The 14,684-nt window shown below is 36.1% G+C and overlaps 2 protein-coding genes and 1 pseudogene across 2 annotated transcripts in view; 2 read left to right on the forward strand and 1 right to left on the reverse strand.

Annotated features, from left to right (window-relative positions):
* The window catches only part of CEP19 (centrosomal protein 19), a 45,881-nt gene that overhangs the window by 11,644 nt on the left and 19,553 nt on the right, over positions 1–14,684 (forward strand). The gene's annotated exons all lie outside the window — the stretch shown is intronic.
* PIGX (phosphatidylinositol glycan anchor biosynthesis class X) overlaps positions 1–14,684 on the reverse strand; it is a 33,321-nt gene that overhangs the window by 7,008 nt on the left and 11,629 nt on the right. The window contains exons 4-5 of the mRNA XM_047874007.1: positions 9,690–9,831; positions 373–586 (exon numbers count right to left, since the gene is read on the reverse strand). Coding sequence (XP_047729963.1) covers positions 373–586; positions 9,690–9,831 — 356 coding nt within the window. The remainder of the gene's footprint in view (positions 1–372; positions 587–9,689; positions 9,832–14,684) is intronic.
* Positions 12,432–13,580, forward strand: LOC125174750 (ras-related protein Rab-5A-like; annotated as a pseudogene).

A 14,684-nucleotide genomic window follows, 5' to 3' on the forward strand; every position in this document is an offset into this window, starting at 1 on the left:
TTTATTCTCTAAGAATGCCCACTTGGGTGAAAAAACAGTATAAAGAAACATAAGGAAGTGATTAAAAGTCAGGATAGTAGGTTAGTTTTAGAGGAAAGGAGGAAGCAATGATTGAGACAGGACACACGGAGCTGCTGCTAGGGTGACTGGTGAAGTTCTATTTCTTGACCTGGGAGGTAATTACAAGGGTATTTGCCTTATAATAATTTACTATTTATTTGTGAAGTTTTTCTATATCTACGGTTTATTTTACAATCAAAAAATTAAAAAGAAAAAAGAAACATGCTTTTGTCATCCTTGCCCTTGACTTCAGACTTGCCACCACATCTTTACTTTTATTTTCAACCTTCAGAAAAGACTTGCAACCCTCACCTTGGTCACAATACATTAGTAAATCAGGGTTATTGACCACAATAACGGTTTCTCCATCTTTACTATGTGGCCGATGATAGCGGTAGTGCACAGGCAAAAAAGCTTGGAAACAATCGATGCACTGTGAATCTTGTCTGGCATAAATTAGAACTTCAGATTCCTTGGACAAATAATTGGGAGCTTCTATATTAAAATTTTCTGAAACCATCACTGCCTGTCAAAAAAACAGCAAATATTAATCCAGAAGAAGAAATGAATGAGGAAGATCAATAAATAAAACCAGAAGATTGCTATACAGATGAACAGAAATGTCTAATCCCCCCCTTATAAACAATTTCCATTCCATGCCATCCACAAAACACAAGATGTGCTCTAAAAGTTTGTTTACTAAAAGTAAACTGAGGAAATTATACTCTAGGGTGTGAACTTTCCCCACAATAAAAATTATTTATTTGTAGTTTCTTTATCAACCTTGCCTGGGTGACAAAACAGGTACCAAAAAAAGAGAAATTCTGGGAATATAGCATTTAATAAATATGAAAACTATGACAAAAACAGTTAACCCAGTATTGGGTTGAAATGATTGCTATCATTCTGGTAATTTCCTGTTCTTCAGAGAAGTTAAGATGGCAGTGAGTAAGACAGAGTACTGTGGTCAGGAAGTCAAAGCAAAGGTCAGCACTCTTTCCATATTTGGTATAAAAAGTTAATAGAAAAATAGTAAATGCTTCTTTAAAAAAATATGGTAAAAAACAATTTAAAATAGATCTTCCACACCAAAAGTAAAAATGCATATGTTGCAGAAATTAGTCCTGAATTATAATGTTTGTGTGTGTATATATTAAATATCCATCCACACACATTTATGTATAAACACATATATACACATGCACATATATGTACACATATATAGGCACTCTATACATAATCTGTGAGTGTGTGTGTATGTGTGTGTACAGACCTACACACATACAACTTGTCTCTAGATTCTCTATGTGAATGAAGCCCAGATACATCTCGGAGAAAAAACCAGAATTAACTTCTTCCCATCATGGCAAACATCCTAATTCTCCTGTTTGATGGAAGCACCAAGTACTTTATTTTTTCACATGTTTTTCCTTCTCTGATTATCACAGGAATAAGAGAAAACAACTCACTGGCAAAAGCCAGGGAGTTATATAATCTTATGAGTCATAATGAACTTTAAAGGTGATCAAATTAAACCACTGTCCCAATGAGAGCATTGTTCAAGGATCCAGTCACTGCTTGAATACTCTCAATGACTAAAAGGAAGCTTATTGCTTTAAGTCATCTCATTTTATCTACTGTTAAAAGGTTATTCTTTTCTTTTCTTTTTTTTAGGTTATTCCTTTTTTATACGTAGAAATTTGATGCTCTGGTATATAACATTCACAACTGTCCTTGCTTACAATACCTACAATAAAACTGTTCCCTATTTCACTAAGGGTCCCTCAAAAATTTCCACTAAATTTTCTCCTCCTCAGAGAAACATTCATAGCTTTCTTGGTTTCTCATGATATGGTTTCCGAATCATTCATCATATTAGTTACCTTTAGAAACACTCAGGGTATATAGTAGCAATATTACTTTCAGTCAAAAATTGTAAGATTATTTTAGCAGCCTTATTTCAGTGAGATATATATCCATATATAGAAGATATATGTACTTTTTAAAAAAATTAAGACTATTTTTCAGAGCAGTTTCAGGTTTACAGGAAAAGAGAGCAGAAAATACAGCATCTCTATGTATCACCCCCCACCCTACAGTTTTCTCTACTATTAACATTAGTATGGTACATTTGTTACAATTGATAAGCCGGTTTTGACAAATTAAAGTCCATCATTTAAGTTAGGGTTCAATCTTTATGTTGTAGATTCTATGTGTTTTGACAGATGTAAAAGGACATAAATTCCCATTACAGCATCCTACAAAGTAGTTTCGCTGACCCTGTGTTCCACCTATTCGTCCCTATATCTTTCATTTGAAAATTTTGCAAAAACATTCAAGAAACTATTTTTTCAAATAATTGACTTATTACTAACTAAATGAAGGGCCTAGATTTATCTCTATTAAATTTTATCTTCCTGGCTACAGTCTATTTTTTCCAGGATGTTGAGATTTAATTGAAATTCAACCTGTCAACCAACATTTATGTAACATTTATGAATTTGGTAACTATGTCTTCTGTATTTTCACTTAAGGATAAAAACATTGACCAGGAGGATCAAGAGCAAAGTCCTAAGGAATATTACTAGAGACCTCCTGCTAGAAATTTATTAATGAACTCTCCTTGGATACAACTAAGTGTAAATAAAAAAAACAGCCCAAAATTTTCTATCTTATGAACATCTTATTTTCTATCTATCTTTAAAAAAATTTTTTTTAAATGTATTTATTTATTTTTGAGAGAGAGACAGAGCAAGTGAGGGAGGGATAGAGAGAGAGAGAGGGAGACACAGAATCTGAAGCAGGCTCCAGGCTCTGAGTTGTCAGCACGAAGCCTGACGTGGGGCTTGAACTCACGAGCTGTGAGATCATGACTTGAGCCAAAGTCATATGCTTAACCGATGAGCCACCCAGGCACCCCTTCTATCTATCTTATGTATGTATGACATGATAATAATAAACATATCTTTCTTTGAGTAGCTACTATATTGACAGGTATTTCATTAAGTGGTTTATATACATTATCTCCTTTAATTTTCACAAGAACCCTATCTGGCAGGAACTATTAGCCTTATTATATAAATGAGCAAACAAAGTATCTGAGTGAATAAACAATATAAAGAATAAGTAGAGGAACCAAGACTCAAAGCCAGGTCACACAGACTCCCTTATTCAATTAGGTTAAACTAAACAAAAAAACTAATATTTAATACAGCCATTCTTTAGAGATACTGTGGGTTTGGTTCTTGATCATCACAATAAAGCAAATCAAATGAATCCTTTGGCTTCCCAATGCAAATAAAAGTTATGCTTATACTACATTGTAATCTATTAAGTGTGCAATAGCATTATGCCTTAAAAAAAAAAACCAATGTACATGCCTTAAAGATATTTTATTGCTAAAAAATGCTAACCAGCATCTACACTTTCAGCAAGTTATAATCACTGATCACAGATCACCATAACAAATATAATAATAAAAAAGTTAAAAATATTATTACCAAAATGTGATACTGAGACATGAAGTGAGCAAATGCTGTTAGAAAAATGATGTTGAGGGGTCCCTGGGTGGCTCAGTCGGTTAGGCGTCCGACTTTGGCCCAGATCACGATCTCGCGGTCTGTGAGTTCAAGCCCCGCGTTGGGCTCTGTGCCGACTGCTCAGAGCCTGGAGCCTGTTTCAGATTCTGTGTCTCCCTCTCTCTCTGACCCTCCCCCTTTCATGCTCTGTCTCTCTCCGTCTCAAAAATAAATAAACGTTAAAAAAAAAAAAGGTAAAAAAAAAAAAAGAAAAATGATGTTGATAGGCTTGAACAGAGTTGCCACAAACCTTCAATTTGTAACAAAACACAGTATCTGTGAAGTACAATAAAGTGAAGCACAGTAAAATGAGATATGCCTGTAGCTGAAAATTAAGCATAATAAGTAAAACTGATATAAAGTATATTCCTGATTGTGATACTTAGAATTTATGATGGCACGATGATCTTCAACTTCTCTAAATATTGTTTTTTTACTTATTATTTTTCCCATATAAATAAATATATGGTAAGTTCTCCGAATTGAGAATTTTTAAAACGTGCATTGAAACTGGGATATAATGAAAATGAGGCAGGAAGAAATAACAATTTGGCCTTCAGAGAGGGCTCTGTTGGTTGAAGAGTTATTTGGTAACGGTTCAAAAACTTTTACACTAGGCATTGAAACTCAAAAGTTAGCCTTTTAAGGGTTTCTTGGAAAATAATGAAAATATTCTAGAATAGTTGTGATGGTTGTACAATTTTATGAATATACTAAAAACTACTAACTTGTATATTTCAAAAGGGTGAATTTTGTGATTTGAATTGTATCTCAATTCTTAGAATGAGAATCTTTTTTTTTTTTTTTACATGAACTTCAACAAAGACCTAAATCCATTTTAAACCAAGATCAATTAAGAATCAACACAAGCTAACCCATAAACAACAACTTGAGGTCTTAGAGGTGATTTAGGAGTTTGGGCTAGGAGTTTCTTAAAACCGACCTACAACAGGGAAGGGGAAAAAATTGTACAAGTAGGTACATGCATTGACAGGTAACCAAAACCTCAGACAGCTGGAAGTGTGTATATCACTTTAGATGTAAAACAAGAGAAAAATATTTTTGGATATCATAACCTGACAATCAAAAGTAATCTGGACAATGGCTGGATGCTAGATTTCCCAAATATGTGCCTAAACTATCAGTGCAACCGCCAAAAGCCTAGTGACTATATATTGATCTGCAAAAAATATTTTGTTATTCCATTCTCACTGCAGATAAAATAGCAATAATGTATTATCAAAAAACTGAAATTATACATCAAACATTAATCCAAAAGGAGTATACACTGGTTAACAGACATGGATCTATACTCTTTCATGACAATAGTTGAGTGTTGTCATGTGACTACATATGTCACAAACCACTACAGCTAAGTTAAATGAATTAAGCTATGAAATTGTGCCATATCAATACCATTTGCCATATCTTTCTCTCATGAACTAGAGCTCTTCAAAAAAACTTCTCAATTAAGGCATAGTAAGTGGTGGCTTTGAACAACTTCTACAATCTACAAATGTAAAACTTTATAAAAATTAAAGGTATAATACTTTTCTGACACTGAGATGTTAATTCTAACCATACATTTTTTTAATGATCTATTCCTGGGTGCCTGAATGGCTCAGTCAGTTAAGCATCCCACTTTGGCTCTGGTCATGATCTCATGGTTCATGAGGTCAAACCCTGAGTTGGGCTCCGTGCTGACAGTGCAGAGCCTGCTTGGGATTCTCTCTCTCTCCCTCTCCCTGACCCTCCCCCACCTACGCTTTCTTCCTCTCTCAAAATAAATAAACTTAAAAGTCACATTTTGTACCAACTGAGCCAGCCCAGGCGCCCCCAATGAAAAATCTTAAAGTATACTCTTTTCTGTTAACTTTCAAATATACATTATTGTTAACTACAGTCACCATACTCTACACTAGTTCCCAGAACTTACTCATCTTATAACTGGATGTTTGTACTCTTTGACCACCTTCACCTATTCCTCCCACACTCTTGCTCCTGGCAACCACCACCAGTCTACCAATCTGAGTTCAGTTTTTTTTAGATTCCACATATAAGTGAGATTTGTCTTTCTCTGTTTGACTTATTTCACTTAGCATGATGCACTCAAGGTTCATGTGTGTTGATGCAAAGGCAGGATTTTCTTCTTTTTTATAGGTAACATTCCATTGTGTGTGTGTGTGTGTGTGTGTGTGTGTGTGTGTGTGTATTTTCTTTATCCATTCATCTGTTGATGGACACTTAGGTTGTTTCCATAGCTTGTCTACTGTAAATAATGCTGCAAGGAATATGGAGTAGAGATTTCCCTTCAAGATAGTTCAATCACAGGGACAGTAGGCCATTTGAAGTTGTCCCACAACTCACTACTGCTCCATTTACTTTTTACATTTCTATTTTTTAATCTGTTTTATATTTTTTGTGGTTTCTATTACTATGTTTTGAAGTTTATTAATTTTTCTGCAATCCTTGAATGCCATTACTTTCTTCACAAGTTCAATGTTGCCCTCTTATATATCTTCCACGTCTCTACGTACCTTTTTGAACATATGAATACAGTTATAATAACTGTTTTCATGTCCTGTCTGTTAATCCTACTATCTGGGCCAGTTCTAGATTGGTTTTGATTGATTCATTTATCTCATTACAGGTCATATTTTCCCCCATCTTTTCATACCTCCTATTTTTTTATTAGAATCAGGACATTGTGACTTTGATCTTATTGGGTGCTGGATACTTCTGTATTCCTATAAGTATTCTTCAGTTTTGTTTGTATGCAGTAAAGTCATGTACAAACAGTTTGGTTTTCTGAAGGTCTTGCTTTTAAGATTTATTAAACAGAACTGCCATAATGTTCAGTCTAGGGCTAAGTATCTCCCACTACTGAGTAAAATTTCTTCTATTTACTCTATCTAATGCCCAGTGAATCAGGAGGCTGTTCCTAGCCTGGTTGCTGGGAGCAGATACTACTACTGGCCTTATGTGAGTACCAGACACTATAACCTCTAATTTTTTCATACGGTTCTTTTCCCAGCAGCAAGTAGTTTCCTCACATGCATGCACTAATCAATACTCAACTATGTACTTGAGGAGAATCTTTTATGGATCTCTGGAGTTGTCTCTATGCAATTCTCTCCTCTCTACCATGCTGTCTTGTGAATTCTGCTGACCTCGGTCTCCCCAGAATCTCACCTTCATCTCCTCAATTCAAGAAGTCTACCAGGTTCTGCTTGGGTTCCTGCTCCCTATACTGTAGTCTGAAAACTCTCCAAAGCAATAAGCTGGGATGGTTGTAAAGCTCACCTTATTAATTGCCCAATTACTTCACATATCACTGCCCTCATTGTCTGATAGTCAATGATCTTTTCCATCATTTCATATATTTTGTCTACTTCTTGGTTGTTTCACATGAGAGAGTATATCTGGTCGCTGTCCTCCAACTTGGTCAGGGCATAGGTCAGGGCATAGAACCTAATACTACATATTTTGATTGAGTAAAACTTATGATTTCAAAAACACAGCATTTCCATTTTGATCTAAAGAACAGCAATTTCATATGTTTCAATCTAATATTATGCTGTTTTCAAAGAATGTGAGAGATTTTGATTAAGTACATCTAATAGCCCTATCTAAAAATGAAATGGGATTCATTTGATGTGCCTTATGCAATGTACCTATTTAAAGCTTGTCTTTATTTTCGAATTGCTGATAAACCATCACAAACTCCTTACAAAACATTTTGTTGCCACACATCACTCATTTAATTTGAACCCACTGTTCTATTTGCTGCAGTCACACATTTTATCTCATGGAACAGTCAAGATCTCTATCTAAATATATAAGCATTGATCATTTACTACATATAAATTAACTTCTATCCAGTTATACTCATCATTTAATACCACTTCTTGTGACAGAGTTTCCCTGCACAAATAATTGTGCCACAGTCTCAACCCAGTTAGGCAGAAGGAAATAACATCTCATATATCAGGAAATCAACTTCCAATTAGCTATGTGTCACAAATGAGACATCTATTTTTCTAGAAATTGCCAAATGAAATAGTAAATTCACTTAAAAGTCTTATAATTAGGGATTAGAAAATTAGGAAACAAGGGGCACCTGGGTGGCTCAGTTGGCTAAGCATCTGACTTTGGCCCAGGTCATGGTCTCATGGTTCATAAGCTTGAGCCCCATGTTGGGTGAGCTCGAGCCCTGCCTGGGGTGAGCTCAAGCCCCGCTTTGGGACTCTCTCTCTCTCTCCCTTTCTCTGCCACTAGCTCACTCACTCTCTCTCCAAAAAAAAAAAAAAAAAAAAAAAAAATAGGAAACAGAAAATCAAGATAAAGAGAAACTTGTCAATCAATCCAGAGTGGCATCCTGTTCCTGCCCAGTTTCTTGCTACAACCATCTGCACATACCCCAATTTCATCCCTACCAAGAGGGTGTGCATATGACCTCTTTTTGGGCACTCCTGTGCAAAAATAATTCCATTTTCTTAAAACATGGTAGGCAATTTTATTACAGAAATTTAAATATGATTCCAATCCATGTCACTACAAGCCAAGAACTGAGTTTAAATTTGAAACCTATTATTAAAATTTCAAAAGCCTCATTCAAAATTCATGACTCAGTGAAGGAAACAGATGAGGAAAAAAGCAATGAGGTCTTTCCACATGTGTATATGTACTGACACTGCCATATATGTGAACATGTGTATCTAAACTGTTATATATGTGCAAAAAAACCAGAACACAAGAAGAAATTTCATGAATGGGGGCTGAGAGAGGTGGAAGTTCATCATTATACACCTTTTCATACCTGCTGAATATTGAACCATGAGAATATAATTACCTATTCAGGAAGAAATTTAAGTAATTAAAACAGATGAAGAAACTGGCCTAAACCACAATTAGAAATAAAATGTCATTATATATGACTCCAAGTATAGTATATTTATTTTACCTTTTCTATATTTAAAAAAATTTTTTTTCAACGTTTATTTATTTTTGGGACAGAGAGAGACAGAGCATGAACGGGGGAGGGTCAGAGAGAGAGGGAGACACAGAATCTGAAACAGGCTCCAGGCTCTGAGCCATCAGCCCAGAGCCTGACGCAGGGCTCGAACTCACGGACCGCGAGATCGTGACCTGGCTGAAGTCGGACGCTTAACCGACTGCGCCACCCAGGCGCCCCCCTTTTCTATATTTATATAGAGATTATAATCTTACGAACAAAGATTTCCCAAAATTTCTTAATAGGAATCATCTGAGTTGTTAAAAACAGATTTTTGGTCCAATCTAGATCTACTGAATTAAGATTTCCCAGAAAGACATAATCTGCACAAAGAGCAGCCCCAAGTAATTCTTACCAAAAGTTAAGGAAACCATTAACTAAGGAATAAGATTCATTTCTGGAAAGAGCAACAACTTTGCAATTAGACAATCCTGGATTTATCTCTTGGCTCTTCCATTTACCTGTGTGATCCTGGATAAGTTACTTGGCCTCTTTGTGGCTCAGGTTCCTTATCTATAAAGTGGAAAGATAATACTTCTAGGGTTTTTATAAAGATTGATCTGTGCAGAAGGTATGGGACATCATCTTTCTCTAATGCTTAACATACCTTGCTTCCTTAAAAAAAAAAAAAAAGAAGATATCTGGCATATAGATATCCAATAAATATCAGCTTCTTTTCCTCCCACATTCGAATTATACAGATGTTGGGGTATATGTCACTCTAACGATACTGTTAAATGCTGAAGCAGTATTTATTAATCATTAATCTTCACAAAAACATATAATAGTCACTAAACTAGGAGCCAATCTGACAAAAAGCATTTCACTAGTTCAGTTCAGTTGGTTTATTACTGACAAGTTTGACACATATCACTCATTTTTTAAAGAATATTCCTATCCTACCTAAAAATTACTTTATATGCTTTAACAAAATGAATAAAGAGTACCATGTTGCTTTGTCTATTATTTTTCCTTAATCCAAATTATAGCATCCCTAAAATAATTTCGCTCTCAAAAAAATTCTCTAATAGTTATACCTCTGTTATGTTTCTCTCTCGTAATGAAGCCAACTCATATGGATCCACAAAAAGTCCTGATGGAATGTACTGTTTAATTAAGAGTCGGCAGGTCTGTAAATCCTCAAGGCTTTCTCCAAATTTCACTTTTATTAAGAGGTCTCTGTAAGATAAGTACATTTAAAATAAATCTCTCCATTCAATTGTTAAATGAAATAGCATAACATTACATTCGAATTAGTAAAAACACTGCATTTCAAATTCATTTTTCAGAAAATCATAAAGTCAAATGAAATATTTATATCATGTCAGAACCACTCATGAGATCGTTCATGAATTTATGTCATAAGCCACAGTACAGTATTAGTATGAAAACAAAGATCAATGGAAAGAAATAGAGTCCAAAAACAGACACACACGTTTATAGGCAATAAAGGTGCCAATATAATTTGATAGGAAAAGGAGAGTCTTTTCAACAAGTAGTACTGAAACAAGAAATCTACACAGAAAAAAAATGAACCTTGATCTCAAACTCATACCACATACAAATATTAATTTGAAGTAGATTATAAACCTAAATGTATAATTGTCCCAGCTTTCTGTCTGAAGGCACATGTTGGACCAAGTATGGGGAAGGAAACCCAAAGCACAACACAGTGGTTTTGCTTAAATTATAAAACAGAGATAGAAGTAAAGGGAGGGGCGCCTGGGTGGCTAAGTCCGTTAAGCGTCCACCTCTTGATCTCTGTTCAGGTCATGATCTCAAGGTTTGTGAGTTTGAGCCCCACGTTGGACTTTGCGCTGCCAGTGCATAGCCTACTTGGAATTCTCTCTTTCTCTCTCTCTCTCTCTCTCTCTCAAAATAAATAAACTTAAACAACAACAAGTTAAGGGAGACTGAAGTAGCTGGAAGATAAGGTGCTAAATTCCAGAGAGGACGGTACTACGTAGGAGTTCTATAAATCTGAATTGGTCTCCCTTTGAGTTTTTTCTGAATACTAAGAAAAGCACGAGTAAAGTGTAATTCCACGAGACTGGGCAAAGAATAACCAGGGAACTGAAAAATCAGAAATTCTAAAATTTCACACAAGTTGGGAGAAATCTGCATTTCCAACCAACCAAAGTACAGAGACCATAGCTTTTGGTAAAGATACCAATACGGCAAGGCCTTTGCAGCTAAATTAGCCTTGCAGTAAAGGCCACTTTAATTTTAGAGCTATACAAAAAAAGGTTAAGAGGATCAAGCTGATACACAAGTTAATTTAACTGCTAATAGAAAAAATAAGCCCAATGCCCTTCAAAGGAAGATAAAATCCACACACTCAAAAATGCTCATATCAGGATGCCTAGGTGGCTGAGTCAGTTAAGTGTCTGACTTTGACTCAGGTCTTGATCTAGTGGTTCATGAGTTCCAGCCCCATGACAGGCTCTGTGCTGACAGCTTGGAGCCTGGAGCCTGCTTCAGACTCTGTGTCTCTCCCTCTCTCTCTGCCCCTCCCCTGCTTAAGCATGCACACTCTCTCTCAAAAATAAATAAACATTAAAAAAAAAAGGAAGAGAAAGAGGAGAAAGAAATGAACGATTCTAAGATTCAGACATTATTCTTAGTGTGGAATAATATTTGAAGGTAGGCTATGATAAGCTGAAATTGTACACTATAAAGTCTAAAGCAACCAATTAGAAAAAGAAAGAGGTATAGCTAGTAAGCCAAAAATGGAGATAAAATGGAAGGCTTAAACAATATTCAATTTATCTAAAATAAGGCAAGGAAAGAGAGAAAAGATTAGCTAGGACAAATATAAAAAAAGTAACAAAATGGATAGGGTTAAACCAAACCAAGCAAATAAATATTTATATTAAAGTAAATGGTCCAGGGGCACCTGGGTAGCTCAGTCAGTTAAGCTTCTGACTCTTGACCTCAGCTCAGGTCACGATCTCATGGTTTGTGGGATTGAGTCCCATGTTGGGCTCTGTGCTGTCAGCGCAGAGCCGGTTTGGAATTCTCTCTCTCCCTCCCTCTCTGTCCCTCCTCTGCTCACATAAGCACACATGTGCGCTCACTCTCTCTCTGTCTTCCTCTCAAAATAAACTTAAGATTTTTTTTTTAAAGTAAATGGTCTAGGGGCTCCTCAGTGGCTCAGTTGGTTAAGTGTTCAACTTCAGCTCAGGTCATGATCTCACAGTTCATGAGTTCCAGCCCCGTGTCGGGCTCTGGGCTGACAGGTCAGAGCCTGGAGCCTGCTTCGGATTCTGTGTCTCCCTCTCTCTCTGCCCCTCCCCCACTCACACTCTGTCTCTGTCTAAGTGAATAAACATTAAAAAAAAAAAAAAAAGTAAATGGTCTAATCATTCCAATTAGAATGTAGAGATTGACAGACTGGATAAAATAGCAACAATTAATTATATGCTATCTATAAGACACACATTAATAATAAAAATAGTGAAATAATAATAATAAAAATATTGCTATATTAACATCAAAAATGCAGATTTCAGGACAAGGAATATTGTCAGGGATAAAGAAGGACATTACAAAAAGATAAAAGGATCAATTCCTCAGAACACATAATAATCCTAAATGTGCTATAAAACATCTAAAAACAGTGCTTCAAAATGTTCATGTATTTTACTTCACAGCAAAAACTGGTAAAGCTTCAAGGATAAATAGACAAATCTGCAATTACAGCCAGAGATTTTAATACCCCTCTGTCAATAATGGATAGAATTAGTAGAAAATCAGTAAGGATATAGAAGGCATTCACAATCTTCAATCAAGTTTATCTGACATTAATAGACTGTTCTAGCAAACAAGAGCACACTGCACTAGAAAAATCTATATGCTGGGCAATAAAACAAGTCTCTAGAAGTTTTCATAGGACTGAAATCTTGTTGAGTATAGTCTCTAACCACAAGGAATTGAGTTAGAAATCAAAAGAGGAGGAGAAACCGCCTTCACCAAAGCCACAGCCTCAGGCTCAGTCTCCTCCTTTGCCTCTGCCTGGGATCTGCTGCCAGGAAGCTTTGGCTTCACAGTTACATGGGTAGTCTCAGGTTTCTTTACCACCAGAAAGAAAAAAATGGACACCCTGCATCCTGGAAATTCATTTAGGAGATTGAAATTAGGGCCTCTTTCAAATGTGGACATGGCTAATGGAGGAGCAACAAGACCCAACAGGCCAAATACTGTAGATACAATATGCCAGTTCAAACTAGTACTTCTGGAAGAGTCTGCCCTTGGCAAATCAAGCCTAGTTCTTTTTTTGTGAAGGGCCAGTTTCATGAATTTCAAGAGAATACTGCTGTGGCTGCTTCTGTAACCCAAATTGGCTAGCTTGATAATACAACTGTGAAGTCTGAAGTAGGGGACACAGCTGGTCAAGAATCATACTATAGCCTAGCACCAATGTACCACAGAGAAGCACAGGTAGCCAGACTTGAATATGAGATCTCAAATGAGGAGTTCTTTGCAAGAGCAAAAAACTGGGTTAAAGAACTTCAGAGGCAAGCAAGTCCTAACACTGTCATAGCTTTACCAGGAAACAAAGCTGACCTAGAATAAATGAGCTGTAGATTTCCAGGAAGCACAGTCCTATGCAGATGACAAAATTATTATTCATGGAGACATCAGCTAAAACATCAATGAATGTAAATGAAATATTTACAGTAATAGCAAAAAATCTGCCAAATAATGGACCACAAAATCCAGGAGCAAATTCTGCCAGAGGAAGAGCAGCAGAATTTATTGAACTCACACAACCAACCAGGAGTCAGTGTCGTAGTAATTAAACCTCCAGTTTGAGCTAGCTGGAATATTCTTCTGCTTCTTAAAATGTTTTTTTTTCCTTAAATGTTAATAACACTGAAACTGGTACACTTAACAGGTCCAAGGTGATTTCCAAAAAGAGATTTATGATAGAGTCAAGTTTCTAATACAGAATTATTTTAAGTGTTTTGAACTTAATTTTTTTTTAAATTTTTTTTGTTTCAACGTTTATTTATTTTTGGGACAGAGAGAGACAGAGCATGAACGGGGGAGGGGCAGAGAGAGAGGGAGACACAGAATCGGAAGCAGGCTCCAGGCTCCGAGCCATCATCAGCCCAGAGCCCGACGCGTGGCTCGAACTCCCGGACCGCGAGATCGTGACCTGGCTGAAGTCGGATGCTTAACTGACTGCGCCAACCAGGCGCCCCTTGAACTTAATTTTTAATAACACACGTGTCCCTCTGTTCAGCAATAGAAGAATATGAAATAATAAAGAGCAGAAATCAATGAAATAGAAACTAGACAAATAATAGAGAAACATCAATGAAATACTTTCTTTCCAAAGATCAGTAACATTGACAAATCTCTAGATTTGTCCACTGCTTTATTGGAAGGTTAGAAGAAATCATTTCTTATCACCAGAGATATAACAAAATACTATTTGGACCCACAGTTAACCACAGTTCTATGAAAAAGGCATGTAACTCATTAACTTAGGCTTTGCAAAAACATTCTTTTTTATTTATTTCTATTTTTTTTTAAGTTTATTTACTTATTTTGAGAGAGAGGCCTTGTGTGCAGGGAAGGGGCAGAGAGAAAGGGACAGGATCCCAAGCAGGTTCCACGCTATCAGCACGGAGCCCACAAGGCTCCATCTCAAGAACTGCGAGATCAAAAGTCAGATATTCAACAAACTGAGCCACCCACACACCCCAGAACATTCTTTTTTAAAAAGGATGATCTAAAGATACTTCTACTTTGCTACAGTAATTCAGACAAACGATAATTTCTCGTAGAATCTACATTTAAAGTGTATATTCCACATTTTAACAAATTAGCCATGAGAAAACAGTCCCATATCTTCAGGGGAAAAAAATAAACATCAATGACATCTAAACTATAGCCAGTCCTGTTATTTTTTAAATAGACTTAAAAAAATCAAGTGCAACCACATCTAAATTTAGGAATATGAAACTGATAAATGCATCTTAATGAACAGCACTCCCTGCAAACATGTGGGCTCTTCAACAAAA

This window comes from Prionailurus viverrinus, chromosome C2 (assembly GCF_022837055.1).
Source record: "Prionailurus viverrinus isolate Anna chromosome C2, UM_Priviv_1.0, whole genome shotgun sequence".
Classification (NCBI taxonomy): domain Eukaryota; kingdom Metazoa; phylum Chordata; class Mammalia; order Carnivora; family Felidae; genus Prionailurus; species Prionailurus viverrinus.